At 38.8% G+C, this 23,323-nt stretch overlaps 1 protein-coding gene across 5 annotated transcripts in view; it reads right to left on the minus strand.

Annotated features, from left to right (window-relative positions):
* TBL1X (transducin beta like 1 X-linked) overlaps positions 1 to 23,323 on the minus strand; it is a 199,955-nt gene that overhangs the window by 53,392 nt on the left and 123,240 nt on the right. For all 5 annotated transcript variants that reach the window (XM_056329853.1, XM_056329851.1, XM_056329849.1 and 2 more), the window contains one exon: positions 2,293 to 2,400. In XM_056329853.1, coding sequence (XP_056185828.1) covers positions 2,293 to 2,350 — 58 coding nt within the window. In that variant the 5' untranslated portion in view covers positions 2,351 to 2,400. The remainder of the gene's footprint in view (positions 1 to 2,292; positions 2,401 to 23,323) is intronic.

Raw genomic sequence — 23,323 nt, forward strand, 5'->3', positions numbered from 1 at the left:
GTTCAGCTGATGTTTAATAAATAATCAATGTAATAACTTTGGTTTTGGCAAACTCCTTAAATTGTAGGGGTCTGAACTCAAAACTGTCTTTAAACACTAGCCCTCTAGATTTGGCACGCATTATTTCTGAAGCTGTTGATTAAACATCTTGCATCTGATGTTGCATTTTATGGCATTTATACTAGCAGGTGGAAAGGCAAGACACTGTATAACAATTTCTGTCTATTACCCTATTTTATCTGAAAATACAGATACAAAAATTTCTTTGAGAAAAACAATGACAGTATGAAAGAAGATTGAAATTAAATATAAGAAGCTTTTAAAATAGATTAGTGGATTCATCATTGCTTATAGCTCTTATTTGCTGAATGGCATTACTAGCAAACTGACAGGTGCATCTACTAAATCAATACCTAGCATCCGGATTTCAATATGCTCAGTTTGAAGCATATTTGAATATTTCTTTAAAAATTTAACCTCAACTTCTACTCTTTTATATGAGTAAAATCCAACAGAACACTGGAAGTAAATGTATTTATGAATGGCTTTAGTATGTGAGGATTAAATAAGAAAAACATTTGGCCCTTTACATAAGAAGGTTAGAAGAAGAACTTGCAAGTAATATGAAGATTTGTACATGAAGTTCTCCCTAAAATAGCAAAAGTGATTCCCTGCTTGTGGGAGACATTAGAAGAAGTTTTTCCTGACATTTGGCTGATACCAGCATTCTTGATGGACTTTGTAAAGCTGCCTTCTGAATTGCCACGCAATACTAACTCACCTACTGATGTATCAAGAGGAATAAAAAGGCTGATTTTCTCTCTTTTTTTTTTTTTTTTTCACATCAGGAAAAGTTACTGTATTAATACACTGTTATGTAGCATCTCCTATAATACAAATGAAACAATATAAAACAATTTCAGGATTTTTTAGGCTTTGATAATGTCCAGCTGCACACTGCTCCAATGTTCGAAAGATCTTTCCAGTGTGGTACCCAACAGCTTATTTTTAAAAATAAACTTTGTCTGGATGAAATTTTAGTTTTTTGTTAGTTCCTGTTTTTCCTTCATCTGATTGCATGCCAGAAATAAGACTACTTTTTTATACGCTCTGGAATACAATATAAGAAGACGGCAACTAACAGGCCACAACTGGACTCTCAAAGAAGTGATTTAAAAGATCAAACCCTGGGAAAGTGTAAGTCTTCTTCTCAGTTTCAGTCGAGATTCCTTGCATAGGGACTTAGGTTCCTGGGATTTCAACAGCCTTGGAAGTAGAAGAAACAGATCAAAAAACCTTATCTAATAAATGCTAGTTATAATGACCATGCTAATCCAGTATCTTCCACCTACAGGGATTTGAGTCCCCTGTCCAAGACATCTTTCAAGCCTGGAGGGCTTATTCTGTAACTGTGTTTGAGACCTGTCAGGAAGACATGTATTTTTCACTTTTTTTTTTTTTTTGTTGTTGTTTCAGCATATGAAACACCAAATATTTTTAGTCAATTCTACTTTTACCAACCCAGAACACAGGGCCAGTATGAAGTAAACTGGAACCCAGGCTAAAAATCCTTTCCTAGTGTTTCTCACCTCCTCTATCATCTCTGTGCTAATAGAACATTTTCCATTACTGAACAGAACTTCTACTTCTGGCAAAGCATGAAATCAAGACCACAAAACCAAATCAGACCCTAAATTTAAATTTAATTTTTTTTTTTGAAGGAAAGATGAAACTTTCCTTCTAAAAGGAAAAGCCCTGTAAAGACATTATTTTCCAATATGAAAACAAATAGAAATGAAAATGATACTAAGACATAGCCATACTGGCACTTGTGCAGCTCAGTTTACATACATAATTAATGAAATTCTAAACCATCAGATGCTCACACCCAAATTTCTGTTTACAGCCAATATAAAACCAATTTAGACAATCCCTCTTTACTTAATAAGTATCTGACAGAACTATTTCAAGTAGCTAAGAAAAAAGATACAAAATCCATGTGCTTTGTGCCTGTGCTGCCAAAGATGATTTTGGCTGAGATGAAACAACTCTACAAAAACATGTGTTAACATAATGTTATTTATTTCCTTGTTTTGCCTAACTGCAATGTTTACTTTGTACCTGTCTATGTTTGTACTTTTATTACTTTCAAAACCATGATTTCAAAGTAACATGGGTTTGTGCAAGAAATATTTTGTCTCAGTGTAACATTCCTAAAGCAACACTGTGTAAAAAGCCCAACTTCCCACATCATCTATGACCTGAAATTGGGAGGAAAGACAGGAAATGTACCTGATTCCTGGAGATAGCGATACACCAAGAAATTCACTTCGTCACTGGTTATGCTCATCTTAGCCCAACCTCAATATGATGAGGTTTACGAGAAGTGTGATCCACGCTCTGTTTAAATGGAAAGAAAAGAACAGGTTTTGTTTTATCTTGATTTATTATGAAATTTGTTATCAAAATAGAGGTGGGAATTGTTAAGGTATCTGAAGAACTCATATAGTTATTAGAGCTGTTACATCCCAATGTGAGGCACTCATTAAATATTGTGAATCAAGTACTCAAGCAGTACTGTACCTTTTATTATAATCGAAGAACAGTATTTAACAAGTATGAGAGAGTCAGAAGGAGCATTTTCAGTCTTGGAAGCCTTTGCAAACGTCAATTCTTTTGCTTCTGTGCCTTTACTAGGTTCTTTGGACACTCCTTTTTACTGTGTGAGCACTTTCTTTTCAGAACTGCTGGCAATTAAGTCATGTATAATACACTGAATCAAAACCTTTTTGCAGCCCCAAATTTGTAATCTAGTTTTCTGTCCAGTAGTTCAACCACTGAAAAGACAAGATTCTTTCCTTACAAAACAATATTACATAGTGAACTTAAATAAAATTCTCATAAAGTAGAAGCAAATCTAAATTCAAGATGAGATTACAAATTTTATTAGAGGGGTTGGAGGGTGAGAGAGAGAGAGAGAATGCCATATACCTTGAGTCAACAAATATCCTGGCATTACATAAACTTATCAAGTTATAATGTCTCTGCTGATTAATGGTGAGCAAGAATTAAGCTTCAATTATTCATCTAAGTAATCATAACCTTTAGGATGACAGTTTTACATTACTATTTTGGGCATAAAGTCTGATGATAAAAACATTGGGTTTAAATGATAAATTTGTTTTGAACATTTTCCATTAAATCTTGATGATTCATTTCTGTTTGGGAATCCAACTTAAGTAGTTTGGTTTTAAAAGCTGTAAGTACTTCTCAGACATAAACTGTGCAACTTTGTCAGCCACACCATACCTATAACTAATCATGTAAAGATTTGGATGCAGGAGCACACGCTACGCTCTTGTCGCCTATTACAAATGAAAGACCGTAGGCGTGTGCCATTTGTTTCAATTTCCCGTATGTCTCTTCTTGGCAAGCAGAAAGGTCTTTGTTCATCGAAAACCTCTTCAGTAATTCCTGTTGCCTGAAGTAGCACCTGCTACTGCAGGCAACGCTGATCGACTACAAGTTTCCCCTGCTGATGATTTAAACCAGCAGGTCACTCATGACTGTAACAGATGTCTCTGCATATTTATGTAAATGGAGGTCTTTCGAACCCTGGTAAGCCTTTTATTCTCCTGGGCTGCTATATTTCATCAATGGCTCAGATGCTTGGTTTCCATAAGAAACCATCCCTTGCTAATTTGGGAGACATCTTCCTCAAGTCTTTTTTATTACAGTCCATACTTCACAGACAAGAAGAAACAAAATACTGAAAATTGTGCAGTCTCAGCAAGGAAAATTTCAGCTACTTTGGAAAGGATGAACACTTTTTGCTAAGATTCTGGCCGAAGCCAACATCAGCTGTATCCAGCATCCAGTCCTGTCACACATGCCACGTATTGCCCTGGGAAGCCGTTTGGTCTCTGTTCTCCTAATCCCTCAATCTGTAAAATGGGCTCAAGTTTCTCTGCCAGAGGATCAGTAGACTGAAAGCGCTCGTATCTGTAAGGGCTTTACTTACCAAGGTTGGCAAGTGCAGGCAGCGAAAGCACCACTTTCAGTATAACTTTATACATACTTCTTCCAGATAAACAGACTTTGTTTTGAATAATTAATAAATCCCTGTGCCTCTTTTTGCATAATCATCGCTACACAATGAAGAACAAGACAGACATTCATGGCAATAGTTAAGGCCATTTTCATGCCTGTCTGAGTGCTTCAAATACATCTGTATTGCTGATATGGCCATGATAACAATCAAGAAACTTTGATAGCTGTGGGTTTAAAATAAACACCCAACATAATGCTTTTAAAAGCATTTTAAAAATAGCAGTTTCAGAATTTGGTGGTAGGAAAATTGGTAAAGATGAAACCTCTTATAAAAATTCAGTTTCAGCAATGACGTACTTTGTGGTAAAATGAACTTTTATTTAAACAAATCAAGAAACTAAAAATGCCATTTCTGGATGCATCTTGCTAATTTAAAACATTAACATGGTATTTCCCACACACAGAGGGCTGCTTTGGGCAAGAGAAGGGAAGGGAAAGGAGGAGTGTTGTTTTTTGTTTGTTTTTCTTAAGACGACATTTCTTAAATGAATTAAAACCAGAGAAAATCAGATTGACTGCAAAATAAATAGTCTGACAGCCCCAGAAAAACCTCCACAGCAGCTACCTTTGTATCAGAATCCCAAGCACACCAAGTAGTTGGATTTACAATGCATTTTCCCTGAAGTCAGTCAACAGGAATTACTTTGACATATGTGTCGGATCGTATCTTTATACACATCGTTACCATGCCACAAATAACCCCATGATCCCTACTCATACATTTAAGGTTCCCCCTGCGCCCCCCCCCCCCCCCCCCCCCCAGATGCCAGTGCAGCAATCAGATACACAACTGTGAAGCTTTTACCCGTCCAAAGCAATACACACAGATCTTGGCTTTGACCCAGAGAAATCTATTCATTAGAAATTTGGCTGAGCTATGAAAGACCATACTCAATTTCATTAACGCTCTTTTTCATTTCCTTCTCTGCAGATAAAACACCCCAAATAAAAGAGGTTACAGAAGACATGGTGGGGAGGAGAGGAATGTACTTATCTTTTGTGTATCTCAAAGTCTGATTCATGAGGAACAAACAACTAGCCTCCCCCTCAATACAGTTTTTTTAAATGTAGAAATGCAAACTTCTGTAGAAACTCACAGAAACCTTTAGTTATTGTGATAGATTTATTTCTGCTAATTGATAGTCTCCTTTTGATACTGGAGACTGGTATTACCTGGATTAATAGTTTTTTAAAAGAAATGAAGTATAGCTTATAACAATACCGATGTGCCTTTGGAGATATTTCACATCTAAACCAGCAATAACATCTTAGTTTTTCACAATGTCAAGAGGATTTACAGAAAGCATTCAAACATGTGTTTGACCTTCACTTGAAACACTTCTTCCTGAACCCAGTTACATATAATGGAAAGTTCTATTCACTTCGACCTCAGCTTAAAAATTTGGGTTGTGATCCTGCAGATATTTGCGAATGTCCAAACAGGTGAGAAGAGTCCATTAAGACTTCCCAGATATAATGGATCCCAAACATTCAAACCCCATTGGTGGATGGGTTGACAAGATCATGCACAATTAATTTAAAACGTATTTTAAATAAACACTTAACTCTCAGTCCTGCTGGGATAGGTTTGCAGAAATGCTTCCCGTACCGAGGTAACAAGCTGGGTTATTAGCTCAGATGTGCTACCATCGTGCTTCTAGGGCTGCTTGGCTTTTACTGAACGAAGTCGTGTTCAGCTGGAGTTGAGCTGGCTCCAGCACAGCTAACACTGCAGCACACCCCCCTGTGCTCTGGGTAACCAGGGCAGCTTATTTCCTGGAGCACAGCACCGGACCTGATTTGGCTCTGTGCACCAACATACCACTGTTCTCAAATTATGCCCTGCTGGAGCACTGGGAATCCTGCTAATGGGCCATGCAAGCGGCTCTGGGGAAGGCTGCCTCATGTATTGCTATGGTTCAGCACAGTGCTAGCCAGGTCGACTAAGCACAGTTTATTTACATCCCATCCCCTTAGTCAAGGATTGCTCTTCCTTCGTCTGGTGTATTTTAGCACTGTTGCCATAAATAAGGGAGATCTGGCTGAAGAATCAAGGGAAAATAACTTTTCCAACTTTAAAATAGCATCTAAAGAAAGAACTCCTCTGCTTCTCTTCTAAATGATGCTCACAGGGTCCTCCAGGGCTGTGTCCTGCCCTCCGGGCTAACCCTGGGGTAGGGGACAGCCAAGGCTATTTCAGGAAAGGAGTTTACATTTGCTATTTGAAGCAGTGCTGCCATGCACAGGGTCTGGGATTTAGCAGTCAGTCTTCCACTCAGGAAGGCAAAACCAGGCCAGACTTTTAGGGAAAATATCTAAACTAAACCCTGAATCTGAAACCTAAATAGGAAGATGGCTCTTTCCATTCCTGCTTCCAGCCCAGATTACAGAAATTCATCCATACTAGAAAAACTACAATAATGTTACTCTGGCCCTCTTCTTACTCTCTGAAGAAATCTGCAAGCTCCAGTCTGCTTTACCTGAGTGCTGAGCAGTCACTAGCTTCTTGAAGGAGGTTTTTTTTGGGTCATTATTGTTAAAGAAACATCCTCCACTCATAAAAGCCCCTGAACTATTTACCTGCTTACTTGACAAGGCTAGGCCAAAATGTCTCTTCCCAACCAAAGTTTTGACAACATTTTCATTAAAATGATGGGGGGCGAAGAGAAATTGTGTATTTGCTTTGGGGGAAAAAAAGGCAAAAATGAGAGGTTCAATAAAAATAAGAACATTCCAGAAAGTTCAAATATTTAATGCTGTCAAATTGATACCCTGCTGCATGGGAACTGGAGTTCTCATACTTGTGCTCCCATTTTCTCGCCTGAGATGGCTCCACGCATCAAGGCATGTCTCTCAGGACCTACTACAGTCTCTCTATCTCGGAGAAGACAATGTGAACACGAGAACTAAGATAGACTCTAGGAAGGCACCATGACAGCAGAGCCAAATCCATGTGTTACTGTTCTGCATATGCTCTGCAGTTTAATGGAAAACATTTCCCAAAACCAGAAGCCACTTCTCACAAAACTAGTCACTTAAGCAATCTCAGTATTTCTGTTGAGAAAAATACTTTTATCAGAAACTTCCAATGAACCCTACGCTTCTGTATTTCTAGGCTGTGTCTTACCATAGAGCCAGAGCAGAGTCAGCAGCCAGCAGCTCTCCCACAAAGGCTAACGAGCTCTGCTTGGCCCACACCACTGCATTCTTCAGTCTTGGCTTTTATCACAGCTGCCTCTTCTCAAGGAGGAACTCCAGTTCGCTTCTTCCCCAAAATGCCAAAACCAAGCTTCTGGAGAGTAAAAGAGCATACTTGGCTCCCTCTCCCCTCATAGTCTCTCCTGCCATCTCATGAAGCTAAAGAGTAAAACATGTATTCTTGACAAGCATCCTCACAATGGAATGAAACCATCACATTCCTGCTGATTACAAGGTACAGAGCGTGCAGGATGGTTCTTTCCAAACTCCACCTATGCCAGTCACCAAAAAACCCACAGTGAGACCTGTTCAAAATGCAGCTTGTGCACGCAAGACTTCCAGACTCCTCCTTGTCAGGCTTGAACTTGACACCTGCTTTAAAAAACCTAAACCTAAAATATAAACAGTTGCCCTTTCTAGAGATCATGCACTTAAGAAAGCAAAACAAGATGTGCTCACAGTAAGATCTGCACCAGATCTCCCCGCCTTTCTTAATGAGGAGGCGACCAGTTAACTATCCTCATTCTGTAAATGATCACCATAGGTCACCTGAAGTATTTAATTACAAAAAGGAGACAATTCAAACCTCTCAGAGCTCTTTACAGATGCTCAAAGATATCTTTGCATCACTGAAAGTAGTTATTTTGCGATTTTCTTTACAAGCACAGTAACAAATTTGTTGTTTTGGGGAAAACAAAGGCTGAGAGTTTGCAGAACAGGGTAATCTCCTTCAAGAACAGGTTATTGCTTGTACATTCTGGGCTCTCACTTAGAGATCTGTCACCAATGTTTATAGCAGCACAGTAAGGACAGGGACCTCAAAGAGAAAAGGCAATAGGCTTGTCAGAAAACCTGCAGTTGCCAAATGTTAAGGCTGACTCTTCTTTTGGTTTTGTTTTTGGTTTGTAAGTCTGTTTATTTACACTGACCTTCTGCTGACTTTCAAAAGGCCTCACTGAACCAAAACAAACGCAGGGAGCCCCAACTCATCCCCATCCTCACTGCTGCCTAAAAGACCACTCTGATGGAAAGAAGTGACAACTGCATCTGTATCTGACCACTTCAGGAAAAATGGCATGGATATAAACAAGGTCTACCTTGGATCCAGACACTTAGGGTATCTCATACAATTAATCACTGAACACAAACATATCAGTGTTCAAAATCTGGTGCCAATCAAAAGAAGAGAAGGTAGAAGAAATTGACAACTACAGATGTGGCAGTTATCAATGAACCTGCAATTCTCTCTTGAACACTCTCGATGAATTAAATGCTGTGTGGGAAAATTTGACAAAAATGGGGTTTTCATTTAAATAAAACCTTTGTTCAGGGAGAAGGCATAACTGTGCCTACAGTAATTATCTTTTAAAAAATCTACAACAAATTATCAAAATTATTACTGTCCTGGAAAAACACAAAATAATACATCATCCAGTAAAATATCAAACCATTAAAAATATAAAATGTAATAAAACCTAATAAAATTATTAATAAAAATAACTTGTTACACACAAAGTTACACACTTTGGCAGATATCACTACAGAAAGTTTTATTTCTATGTGAATACTATAAATTACAAATTACATTTCTAACTGAAAAGTCATTTGGAATCAAACCCATATTAATTTATCTAAAAAAAGGGCAACAAGAGATATTCCAGCAATTTCTAAGTGCTATTAAAACATTTTTCAATTAATCAGCAATTTCCAGCACAAAATAACTAATTGTCAATGGAAGACATGCCTTTCATCACTGGTCACTAACCCAGCAAACTCACTCTATCAAGGTGCAGAACTATGCATCAACTCTTTCATACTTATAATCTCTTAGTTTGATCTGGTTATTTTTAAATTCTCAGCTGGTTTACTTAATTACATCAGCCTCCAGCGTTTCAGTTCTAAGAGTTCAAGTGGATCTTTTCCAACTCCCTTTGCTGCAGAGTAAAATGGGTTTTCCTGTATTGATCTTTCCTTTTTGGCACTCTGCTAAGGGAAAAGAAAGCAAACAAAACCAACCGCTCTTCTTAATTAGTGCAATTGTGTTACACCTCTTTTATAGCTTAGTTCTAAGAAAAGGCAACTTCAATTATTTTTTTCTTTTTTTTTAATAAACAAAATTATTGTTTACACTAGTATATCGCATGGAAACTCCAGGAAGCCAAAAATAAGACTGATGGGAGAGCAAAGGTTGACAGTAGTCCTAGAGCTTGCAAATTTATTTAAATTAACTGTGATAAAATAAAAAAAAGAAGAAATTACAGAGGCTTGAGAAATCAAAACACGTGATTGAATTTAGATTGAGAATCAAGATACCTCACCACTCTTGGAACAAAACTGAAGTCAGTTGGGAATGCTGCCACCAAACATAACTAGGATTTTCTTCCTTACATGAGCACAAAATGGCAATTAGGAAAAACTGGGGGACAATGGTATGTGTCCACTCATTTCAAATCAATTAGGCCAAAATACATGATCATCTGATTGTGCAGTAACTGGTCTATGTGCCTGTGCATTTCCATGCACGTAATACAAGAAATATGGTTTAAATCTTAGAAGTAGTGCTACATACTTAAAGAAGTTAAGGAATATTGCAACTTTAAAAAGATGGCACAATTTCCCTATCAACATTTGCTTTTTTTTTTTTTTTTTTTTTTTTTTAGTTTTGGCATGAGGAACAGTGTATTAATACTATCTCAAATTAAACCTTTCATTTACTATACCTAGATTTTTACTAAAACCTCAACAAAAACAAAAGGATCAAACGTGAGCACTTACATTTTTCATCTCTGCTTCACGTTCATAGAGTACTGAGGCGAAAGGAATATGATGGGATGAGTTTCTACCAGAACTGATCGTACGGGTTTAATTTTCTTTCTGTGACTGCAGACTGGAGTAAAATAACACAGCTAAACTTTTAGAACTAATATCTCCCCAAAAAGCACAGTTTCTATTTCAGCTATTGAACAACTTCTCTGGTGCCTAACAGCAAAGATCCACTTTAGTGTGATGCATCTAAGTCCCAAGCTGGCCTGTAAAAACGGACACAGACAGACACCCAACTCTGATGAGACAGGACATGGTCTGGCAGATAAAACACTTCCCTTTGAGATGACACCATGCAGCTGGGACAGAAAAGAAGCTTCCAGAATTCTCCATAAGGTCCTTAGCCACCCGCTGCATGGGCAGTGGGGGTTAGCAGCCATGGCGCCCATTTTAAATGAGGCAACACCATAGCAAGGAACACAAGAGCTATGCGCCTGGAAGGACAAGTGAGAGGCTGAAGGCCTTGCCTGAAAGAGTATTTGAATAAGGCTTTTTTGATTACTTCTGATTTTTATCCTGCAATTTTGCTGTTTAAAATGGTGCAACTCTGGTAGCAGGGGTCAAAATCCTGGTTTTTCCCAACATATCCGTGTGCTTAACTAGGCTGCAGAATTGGGTTGCGTCTTGCTTGTGCACCTTATAAAACACCTGTGTGTGGCTCTTACCATGTTCCTTGCTTCCTACAGCACCCTGAAGGTAAATCCTTGTTTTAAAACCCACACCACTATCACCTTACTGGTTGCACTGTGCCTGCTGCAGGGGTAGGTACCTCCATGACCCAACACATTATGAACAGGCGTGTCGCCTCAAGAACCGCAAGACCAGGGAGGTGACGTGCAGTGACGCAGGCGTAAAGGGGGTTGCGATCTTTTCACACCCGTAAACTTGGTCCCGCATTTTGCTCCCGTGTCCTGGAGCTGTGGGGCGCAGGGAATGCTCCCCAGGCAAGGGGCAGCAGCACAGACACAGCAGCCACACCATGCAGAAGGGCCTGTTTGTCCACATACCTGTAGGTTTGGGTGCTACTTCTTTCCCACAAGACCCACATATCCAGTAAAACCTGTGTTTCAGTTCCATGTACATACGAATTTCATACCGTTTCAGTACCTTTTAGGATGGCTTGACATAGTGCAGTTAAAGACTAAACGTGAAAATCATTCTGGTGCTACTGTCTCGTGACAACACCTATAACTTGGGTAACAAAACGTGCCCTCGGACTTGGAAAAACTCTATGTGTAAGGTGATATAAAACAACAGGAGTCTGTGCTGGGCTAACAATCCCACAGTTTTTTAGCCATGTAGGCTGGCCACATGTGGCTGCAGGGCCTTAGAAGCAGCAGACAGGAGAAGCACCAGTGCTGTTCATCACACCTGGGAAGAGGACAGGCACATCCCTGACCCCTCACAAGACGGGGCTGCATGGCTGCCCGGTGACCAAGAGTCACGCTAAGGACCCGCAAAGGTCTAGAGACCAGCTGGGAGCTGCAGAACCCAGCTAGTTCACGTCTGGATGGCCTCAGGCAAAGGGAATGTGTAGCGACGTCATTAAGGGGGTGGGTTTTTATTAGTTTCTGCTAATAGCCTTAGCAGATGTTACTGGGAACAGTTTGATGTTATTTTTCCGTCACTTATAACTTATTTTTTAATTTTTTTTCCCTCAGAGCAAGCAAGCAAAGGCAGTAGATCTTACCACATATTTCAACTTTAACTTGTTTTCCCTGTAGTATTGTTAAAAGTGTAGCTGAGGATTTTCTTTATTTTTACAATTATTATTATTATTATTGTACAAAGGGAAAAAGTATTTTTTCCATTTGCCTATAACTCCAAAATAGCTGAAAGTATTATACTCTGAGCTAACAAGGAAAAAATACTTTTCAGGCTTACAACATGGAAAACTTTACCCCACCAAAACAAGAATTTTGTAAATTTTAGAATGTGTGAAAACAATTATAATGGAAACTATTTCAAACTTTTACTATGGCAGATCCTATTACAAACCATATAAAAAAAATATTAACTATGGCTATAAATGTTTTCTCTTCAATAATTCTATAGAGAATGTCAATATTAAATGCTGTCAGGACAAAGATTGTATAGGATAATGCAATGGAACAACAGAAAAGCAAACACATTTGGATTAAAAAAACACCCAAATTCAGGATATTTCACTGCTGTATATTTCTACCTCCAACATTTAGCTCTTAGTGGAAATTTGGTTACATTTTTGGGGGCTCTTTGTGGTTTTTTTTAACACAAGCTTCACTAGGTTTGCTCCTGATGTATATTGGTTTGAGGTCTGGAGAAGGGTCACTAAATGCCTCCATTTTAATGGAAGGTAAAATACAAGGAAGAAGGATGGAGAGATATAATTTGCTTTCAGAGGATGCCTGCAGAAACTTCTAAGCAGCCACTTTACTAAGAAGTAAAAGTGTGTTTCTGTTACTTTTCTGCATTCACGTTGCTGAATATTTCATAGAGAAACTTCCCATAAAAAAATCAATACAAAGAATTAAGGCTGAGAAATCTCCACCTTATGAAAACCACCTCAAGTGCCAACTTCAGATACTGTTTACTTCTTTCTTTTATCTTTTCCTCTGCATGCTCGACATCCAGACTGCAAATAGCAAAGAAAAATTCATGCACAGCATATCCAGTAGTATAAGCCAAGTTGTACAACACAATCACACTTATCTGCCTTTTCATCCATCCTCCTTCCTTTGCATGCTGTACTTAGCCATCAGGGATGAGGCAAGTTTAGGTTTTCCTGGTTTTCTGACTTACTGGTAAGACCAGTGAAATAGTTTGTGCTTCTACTCTTTAGCTGGAGGGGATCTGCCCATGTTTACAAACACATCCCAAGCCATGTATGGAGGAGGTACCAAATGTACAAAGGTGTCCCATGTCCTGTCTGTCCCACGCTCCTTCTCCCACCCCCCATCCCCACCCCCACCACCCCCGCAATCTTCTATTATTTTTTGGTACATTTCAATATGGTATGTTGCTGTTTCCTCCAGTCTAGGGGTAGCAGGAGACTTAAACAGCAGCACTTTGTAAGGTCTGTGTGTTCAGATAGTACTTTAAGAGTGACTTGCCAGTACTCACTTGGGTTTTGTTAGGTTTATTTCCCCCACTTGTAGATGGGTGAAGAATGTACAACACAGATAAAGAATCACATTTCTAATGACAGCATCATGAAGCCCTAATATAAATAGTAAAGACCAGAGATCAAAAGGCAATGCTAAGAGGAAAGCTTTTTAACCTACTTTTTTAAAAACCTGAACAGCCTAGAAACTAAGATGAACTCAAAAATCCTCGGGGAGTCAGAAACAGACATGACATAATCTCAGTTTTTCATAAAAAAATTCAGCTGACTACTTCTCAGGAAGGATTATAATATATTATGACACTGTTATTAGCTCAGATTAAAATAAAAAAGAACCCCCTTGCTTTAAGAAAATCAAGATATACAGAACTGAAGCCTTAAATCCACACATAAAGGGTCTGAGAAGGTTTTAAAGGTTTTAAACGCTAGATAAGAACTGTTTTGTTAGAGAATAAAAAAAATTACTCAGTTTCTGGTCTTTCCTTCAAGAAGGACTCTAGGGAAGCTATAGGTAACCAAAAGGGGTGATGTAGATGTCAGTCATATATGTTTGCTATTAAAAAAATATTGTAAAAGCCACTGAACATCAGTAGGATTTTGGGTGCCTAGAGGCTTGAGTCACAGGCTGGAAGGGACCTCAGAAGGTCTCCAGTCCAACCCTTTGCCCGAGCAGGGCCAACTCTCAGATCAGACTAGGCTGCTCAGGGCTTGGACCTGTCAGGGCTTGAAACCCTCCGAGGACAGAGATGGCACAGCCTCCCAGGCTGACCTGCTCCACCGCCTCGCGCCCCATGGGAACACATAGGGAAAGTTTCTCCTTACACCCAGACTGAACCTGTTGCAACTTGCACCTCATCTCTCACCCTCCCACCCTGCAGCGCTGAGGAGCCCAGCTCCCAGCTCTGCCTCCTCAATGACCCCTTGTAGGTGTTGTGGGGCTGTGAGGTACCCCTGGAGCATCCCTTCTCCAGGCTGCCCCATCTCCCCCAGCCCCTCCTTACCGGGTAAGTGCTCCAGCCCCACTGCCTTGGGGGCCCTCCCCTGAGCTCCCTGCAGTCTGTCCACATCTTTCCCATGTCAGGTCCCCAAATGGGACGCAGCATCTAGATGTGGACTAACAAGTGCCATACAGAGGTGAGCAATCCCTTCCCTTGATTGATCGGCTGCACTCCCGCTCACACAGCCCAGATTACTTGTTTCTTCTAGTTCACAAAAAGAGAAATTACGCTAGTGTTACAAAGATGCAAAACCTCCATACAGCTTTAAAATCAACATCAGAATTGTTAATTGAAAAGAAGTAATTTTTCCAGATTGGAACAGTCTCACTCATTGTCCTCTTCGCTAATTTTATTTGGAAAAAGAATTTTTATTTGGAAAAGGCATGCAGGAAAGTAGATGGGATATACTGTCATGCCTGTTGGATCTTCCAAGGATACTGTAACCAAGCGAGTATTTTAGTCATCCAGCTTCTGGAACATAATTCTCAAAGACTAGTTAGCTATGAAATTCCCTCTACAAGAAATGGAGAAAGTTATGTGCCTGTTTCAAAGATTTATGTGTTTTCCTGTAGCCGCAGATGAGACACTTGTCTGAGACAGGGATTCATTGCTTCAAATTTCCCCTCCAAATCTTGGCTACAATTTGTATCTATGGCTGTAGAGAATTGACTCAGTATTTTTATTAGAAAAAAAAAAAATATATATACACAGGAGTAAGGTGGCAGTGGAAGTGGTGTATGAGCTTTAAGAGGCTGAAGATTAAAGTATTCACTGAAGAATTAGCAGGTTCAAACTTGAATTTTCCAGCTCCCAGGAGAGCACACTTCACACCTGGTTACTGAAACAAAAACTCTGCGGAGCAAAAACTGTGAGACTCACCAGCTAGAAAAATGGGGGGAAGAAATAAGAGACTTGGAATGCCCCCCTCAATGATCCCTTGCTTATTGCAGGTATCTTGCAGCTGAATTATGAACCACATATACTTCCATTTTTTTCAGCATCAGTGAAAAATATACGTAGTACTTCAAGTATTTCCTACTCAAAGATGAATTTTCATTATTTTTTTCACTCTTCACCACTATTTTTTACATTTTACATTTCCTTATTAAGGGAAGATAATTTTGGTCTTTTCTTATTTGCATAGAAACTCAATAGTCTTTGTAGTATAATGCAAGGAGCAGACATCAACACCTATATTTCAATGTGTCACATTGTAAGCCTATATTATCACTTATTATTTGACTCCATTTTAACTATTTGGACTGTGAAGCTCCACAGTGAGTGTTTGCCTCAGGCAAAATTTTTTCTGGAAGGCATAAGCAAAAGTAGTTCAGTCATTTCAGAGTGAAGGTGGGGAAAACCCAGTTCTGCTGATATTTATACAGCTGTTTCAGTGAGAATCCCTAGCACTTCCACACTTCGCAGCAGGGACTTCACGTTCGGCAAAGAGGCTGCTCTCATGGCAAAGTGCCTTTTCCGTCACAGTGAAAATCCACACAAATGTGACTAAAATAAAACCTCCTGAAAACACTGCTTGTATATGCTCTGCACAGGTTTGTTAAAGGCTTGTAACTGAATTATCAAAATACTCCCCTCGCATTAATTTTGCTTTCTGCTCAGGTGACAGGAGCTCAGTCTCTTTACGTGAGGGAAAGCAGGCATGTGCTGATGGAGAAGAAAGGGTGACAGATGGGACAGGGACTGGGAAAAGTGAAAGGTTACAGGCTGATGGACTACTAAGTTGGTAGTCTCAGGTGTCTCATCTCTCTCCAGATAGCAGAGAATACTCTTTCTTCCCAACAAGTACTCAGAGGAAAAATTATTATAGCCAAAATATAACAATGATTTTGAAATTGCTGTCCTTCATACTGATTTTTATCAGTAGTTCATTCCTGCACATTTAGACTGTGTGATCTTTAATGCCTTGTAGCTGTATTAATTATTAACATCATCTACTGTTTTTATAAGTTAAGGATTTCCCCCCCCCAAGCATTCAATTATGAGACTTAGCTATTTTAGGGAAATAAAAAAAACCAAACCCCAAACATCCTAAAATAAATCTAATTCTTTTTTCAACAGAAAGTTATATTTTTTCCTTTCCCACTTGCTTTTTCTCAGTTAAGAACAGGCTTAAATGGCATAACTGTTTGCTCATAAGGACCTGTATTTTACTTTGGTCAAATTTAATTTGAAAATTGCAGAAATTTTGAGCTCTTAATAAACTGCTAATAAAAATCCTTTGAACATCTGAAACGCACACAAACACACACTGTCCAATGCATGCTCATTCTCAGGGACTGGATTCAAAGACAAGACAAAAGCAACAAAACTTTTTCTTGTCAATGCCACTTTCAAAATGCTGGGTTTTGAGGAGGTACATTTTTAAGTCTTCGCAGCTATCACTAAGCAACATTTTGGTACTATAAACTAGACAAAAGGCAATCAAATAAAATGCATCAGTGAAGAGCTATCACTATTTTTATTTTTATTCTCTACCAACTTGTACAGAGATATCTGGAGCTTGAGAAAAAAGATATTCTAAACCCTGCTGTCTGTACAGGAAGCAAAGATTTACTCATAAGACTTTCAAAATGATGCTGAAAATATTTCCTTTCTCTCCTTTATTAATGGATGCTTTAAAATTTAACCAGATTTTTAAGAATGCTTACAACTCCCCACGTCCAAAAGACACTTTTTCCCCACCAAATTCACTGATGCAGATGATCCTCCTTCCAATCAAACATCTTGTGAAAGAAAGCTTACAGAGAGGAAAAGGTTTGACCAATTCTGCATTTTATACTAATACAGCACTGTTACCTGATATATTAATAGCTTTTTGTTCACTTTAAAGAAAAAAAAATACTACCAAAGATACTTCATAAAGAAATTTTACTTGTTAGTTGCTGATACTTAAATCCAGACCCATGTGCAAGTCTTTCACAATTATTAAAAACGGTAAAACACTCTGCAAGACATGTAGTCACTAAGATGCAATGGAGATCTATTTATATTAAATGAACTCTTTAAAATTCTTTTACTTTATCTGAGCTAACCAGTAAGAGGACAATAGCATGTCTCTTCTTTTTTTAACTTAAATTTTCAGCTTCCTTATTTTAAGACCTGGCATGGACACACCCATATAGCACTTCTCATATGCCCAGATCAAGCCACTTAAGACTTTTTGTGTGGTGGGGTGTAATAATTCAGGCATATCTCATGACAAAGAAAACTAGTTATTTTTAGTAATGAAACTTGCATTCCTTTAGGAAGGTTTACAATATAAAAAGCAGAAAAATAAATCAAAACACAATATGGGGTGGTGTTGTACAATCAACAATGATAACAATAGTCTAAGAAAAGCACAGTTTTATGCACTTGCAAATGCCATTCCTCACATAAAGAGATGGATATCCTACCTCGGGAGTTAACAATGTCACCATTAATGACTATTGCTCTGTATTTTAAAAGTGCTCTTAATATGTTAACTAATACATCTTAGACATTTCTGTGTAGGTGTTGGTGTTACACAGAGCTTCTCAGGCTCTCATTAGACGTCAGCAATGGTTTAACTGTTATGCTCATAAGTGACCACCTCCATTCTCTTCCAGAGTGAAGGACCACAGTGCATCTGTGATGAACATAAACGTAAAGCATGTTTTGCAAATTCACATCTCTAATGTCTCTGATCATTTCAGCTGTTAGTAGCAGGCACAAGATTATTTCTACTGTTTCTTAACTAGCAAAGCTAATCACAGTCTTTCTAGTTCCACTTCAAGTTATACCATCACATTACCTGCCAATAACGTTACTATGTAAGAATGGCTCTTAAGAGACCGAGTAATCTTTCTGATACAACATATTAAAAAAAGATCAGGAACATTTACCCATGTGTCAGCTGTTCACTTGCCACTGTCCCCCCAGCCCCAAGTCCTGTTTGAACTCCTGCTGATGCTGTCTGCCATTACAGAAGCAGCAACCAGCAAACCAGCAGAGCTGCATTCATCCTCCCACCCTCAAGAGCGAACTTCCACAAAGCAAACCTCTTAATTAGTGCAGGGGATGGCTGACATGCTCTGGGTGAAGGTTCAAGTGCTAGATCATTTCCAAATCACTGATCTCTCAAGTGAGTTGCATATTTTTGAGTATAAAAATCAAGGAGAGGTGGAGGAAAGAGAAGCCTGGGGACAAGAAATCAATGAATATCTACCAGTGTCGAGGTACAAGTGAATAAAAAATAGATCACTGACTTAATAATAATTCTAATGAATCAAACAGCCCCGCGAATGCATGCACAGTGTTGTTACTTCACTAAATATGAACCAGTTCCTTGTATTATTAAATTTATAAAATATTCTCTAAGACATACAGAGTCACTAAGATACAATGGATATCTTCGAATATTAAAGGAAACCCTTAATACTGCTTTACTTCATGTGAGCTAACCAGTGAGAGAATAATAGTTTGTCTCAATACATCAACTTCTGTAATCACTTTTCTAAGGAAATACTCCTTTGCAGCAGCTTTATTTTTAGATTGGGGCAACTGGTTTATTTAAAGTGAAATGCACAACTTCTATCTGAAGTTTTTATAAGGGTCCTTTTTGCTTAGAAGGACACTTTCAATTAAATGTTGTGCTCATACAAAGTCATTTGAAACCAAGTTGCTAGAATGCCTATGATGTGAAGGTGAAGGGGTAAACCATTTGCCCCTGATGTCTACAATCACTAATCCATAGGGCACAGAACCCTGTAACACACAAATTACTATAGAGACATAGCACCTCATCAAGTTGCCTTACAATGAGTGATTGTTAAAATTAAAGCTGCAAAGTGATATGGCTTCTCCTACCACCAGTTCCTGGAGCAGTCACCTTTTCTTCTGCAAAGGCAAACCCATTCCCCAAGCTTCCCTGAGCCCAAGAAGAGGCATCATGAACTTCTGCATGAGGCAAGGTCTGAGCAGAGTTTGAACTGTAGGGCTTAAATTCAGGGGACTGGTGCTAATTGCACGGTGAGAGAGCTGATGGGTAGACCACATACATTTATCCGGGGGCACGGAAAAAAAGCTTCAATGGGCAATGACAGACACAGGGAAGAAGGAGGCTGCAAAGTTGCAGGAAGCAGCCTAATGAGAGCCGTGATGGGCAAATGTGCACCTCTGTAGAGTGAGATTCTATTCCATGAGCAAATACATGGTTTCCTATTTAATTCCTGCTGTTTAATTTCACCCTCTAATGGCATTTAGGAAACACCATTTACTTTGATTACAGGTGAGGCTATAAAACAGAGAAGTTACACAACTGCTCAAGTCTGTATTCCAAAGATTTCACAACTTCTGAAAACACCCACACCACATTCCCTCACTGAAACCACTCAATGGTGCTCAAAAAACTTGGAAAAAACCCAACCTTAATTTCCCCCTCCCTCCAGGTTCACACATGAAAAAACACTTGTATTCAGTAAGTGGAATAAGTGGGTTTCATACCAGTGGAATTGGTGCTGTAACTGTACCTCTAACAGAAAATTACATTTTTATCATCTCAAGAAATCATCCACATTCTTTAGGTATAAGCAGGATACTTGCTCATGCCACTTTCTGAAGGGATTACACACGGAAGAATGGAAAACTATGTTGTAAGTAAATATTCGCAAGCAGGATCTGAAATATGACTAATATTAGATGTGAATACACTGTTCTGAAGACTTCGTCTTCATTCAGATATAAGATCAAATCATTTGCATGAAGAAAGAGCACAGACTTGTACACTACAAAACTCTTGCACCTCTGGAAAAACAGGAAAAAAATTCCTCATGGTACCAAGTATATATCTCCTATGTTCTTCTTCCACATTTGAAAGAAGTGCATCATTCCTCTCTATACAATTATAATAAAAAAAACAAACCACACAGAGACCAAAAAGCTGTGAGTACATCTCTAATTTTGTGTTAATTCAGAAATCAAACTCCCTATCCAGTCTAAATTGCCCCAGCTGTTCCTATTTCCCATACAACAGCTTAAATTTTGGCTGAATCTGAGGTAAGCTAAGTAGCTGATCAACTCAGGTGGCAATGGCTAGAAACAGTTTACAGACAAAATTTGCTACTGAAGCACTAGAGAGACAATGGTGCGGACCTCTTGAAACTCCTATCTCACTGCAAGTTCAGCCGTAAGGGTGAAAGAAAGATAACACAGATGTTACTAGTTTTTACTCAATTAACATGGCACATCAGACTTTCTTACGCGCACACACCACTCCTCTGGTAGGTAATATAAACAAGATACAGAACAGGCCATTAGAGGACTCACAAACTATTTCACAAAATAGCATCCATGTCCTTCACACTAATACTTTCTCTTCACTATAAAATGGCTGTTTTGAAGTCACAAATGTATGGGGATAATTAGATGCTCAGTGTTACACAAATCAGATCAGAGCAGCGGTTTACAACTATTCTCTTAATAGCATCCCTTAGTCTTTCTGGCAGCATCTAAAATAGTGCCTAGACTGCCTGATGTGGCTGGAGAACCTGAATAGCTTTATTTAATCTATGCATTAACAATAAAAACCGGGAGACAGACTTGTCACAGGTTACACTGTTCACATTAAGGACTTCAACAGAAGTCATTTAGGTATGATACCTTGTTAAAACTGTACTGAAGAGCTGCTGCTGTGTCACCTGTGACACAGAAACGCCTGTCAGAAAAGCAGTCATTAATACCTCTATTTTTCTCCTACATGGAAAGGCTGCAATTGAGTTTCACTGTTTATGGCTATTTCTATTGGTTTAGAACCATTCTTTCTAAACTGGGCTTTAAAAAAAAAAAAAAAAGTCTGGCCAATATTACCCAGATTTAGTTGTATGTCCTGCACTCCCGTAGGCCAATTTAAAAATTTCAGTCTTGCTTTCTAAACCATCTTCACAGGAGATCATAACATAAACCACTTGCAAGATGGCCGAATAAAGGTGACTGGCATGTGGCAGAATGTAGTAACTTGTAACTTGACAAATTCGGTGCAACTTGATTTAAAAATATTCTTATAAAACTTTAAAAGCTTTAAAAAAAAATCTTTAGATGTCACTTAAGTTCTACTATCACTCTCAACTAGTTTAAGAAATCCCAAACCTGAAATCTTGAAATAGTAAGAAGAATCTTAATATTTCCATTGTCTGCACTGAACCACTTCAGTTCACATGGACTCCTTCATGGCATTCAGAAAACTTGGGGTCCAAAGTCTCCCTGTGGATTTCATTCCATGAGATAGCAGGCCATTCCCAAGGATGAAAAGAAGCCTCATTATTTCCCAACAAGCCTGACATTGTTTTGCCATTTCCTGAATGAGCGTATCAGTCCTCGGCCACTACACAAACCATCTACTCAGGACAGGCTATTTTTATAGTTCCCAGATGGTCTTTATGTACTCTCATGCACGACATGAGCTTCACAGGACACAACCACTCTGGTGACCTTGGTACACGTTAAACTGTACTCTCTAAGGAAAGAAAGGTAGGAGCTGTGTCATGCACATGGTTGCATCTATTCACAGTTATGTCATGCACTTTAACTAGCACTGCATCAACTTCATTTTCACAATGTACCTTGGCATTTGTCATTGGCAGGCGTTCAATTCGTGTCATAAAAAATATACTGTCTCCAGTTTCAGTTCATTCTAGTTATCTGCTGCTTCCAAAGAGAAATGTGACAAGCCATTTGCATTCAGGAGTCAATTGGTACTTTTAACCCCACCTCCATATTTTGACAGCAAATATTAGTCATTTCTGAAATTATACTGCAGATACTATTGATATTCAGCATTACTGAATAAACTTTTCCAAAAGTGTCCCTTGAGGCTGTCTTCACGTAGTCTTCAAACTAGTAAGAAAAAACCTCCAGGTTCAAATAATTTGACCTCACCATTATTAAAACTACATGACTGAAACGTAACAACCAGCTACCTCTAGAAAACTCAACAGATACCATACCACAAATTACATTCCTTTCTGCAGATAACCAGTTATCCATATAGATTGCTGCTTAACAAAATGGGTAATTCACCAGCTGTTACAGCGATTCATGTAAATGGACATAAATGGTGTTAACCCATGCAATAAACCAACAATTTTGATGCGGTCAAGATGCTCACAGCCTCTGAAGGCTCCTTCCACACTACTGAGACCCTAAGGTGCAGCAAAGCATGACTGTAGTTTGGGAGACCACAAAGGTGGAGCACGTTACACAAAATTAAGGAGGACTGTTTATCTGCCCAAGAGTATTAGTTAACGGGGGAAGAATCTGAAGTGTCCCTGGCGCTTTAGCTGCCCTTTTTGGCTCATTACTGTGTACCTCCGGGCCATAACTGAAAGCAAACCACACATCAGCGAGGGGTATTGACACATGACAGAAAAGGCTGGCAGACTTGGACTTGTAACTACGACGGCAAATAACAACTTATGTATGACAACTATTCAAGCACTTGTTAGACTGGTTTTCATATTCTGCTCCAGTTTTGTGCACTGAAAAGTTGAGGATGATGATGATGAATGGCATCTTGGTTTCAAATAGGTCTCTAGATAGAAGAGAAACATTTTACGGAGCTGCAAATATAACAAAAAAGTATGTTACATTTGTATAATATACACAGTACGCGTAAAGCCACAGGAGATGCAACAGAAAAGATACAACATGCCTTTTTTTCTCTCACTTGGAAGAACTTCATAATTTTAGTATACTGTTATAGCAAAATTCACGCAGGGACTTTGTCTTCTTTCTCCATTAAGGACTCAAGGGAAAACTCTCCTCTGCGTGTCTGAAGTTCAAATTACATCTTCATATATTAAAGTCTTTGGTCTATACTTTGACCGAGAATTGACGTTTTCCTTCCCCATGTTCAAAACTCTCTACAGTTTTAAAAGCAAGTCTGGTACTCAATACAGTCACACATTAATCTCTCTGACCTTAGAACTAAGGAAAATAAATGCTTCTGAACAAACTAAAAGAAGAAATGCCACTCTTCAATACCTGAATTGTGTCTGTAAATATGGCCACAGACTATTACTGGAACAGTAGACACATTTTTGTTTGTTTGGCTTAG

Source organism: Falco biarmicus, chromosome 2 (genome assembly GCF_023638135.1).
Source record: "Falco biarmicus isolate bFalBia1 chromosome 2, bFalBia1.pri, whole genome shotgun sequence".
In the NCBI taxonomy this organism is placed as follows: Eukaryota; Metazoa; Chordata; class Aves; order Falconiformes; family Falconidae; genus Falco; species Falco biarmicus.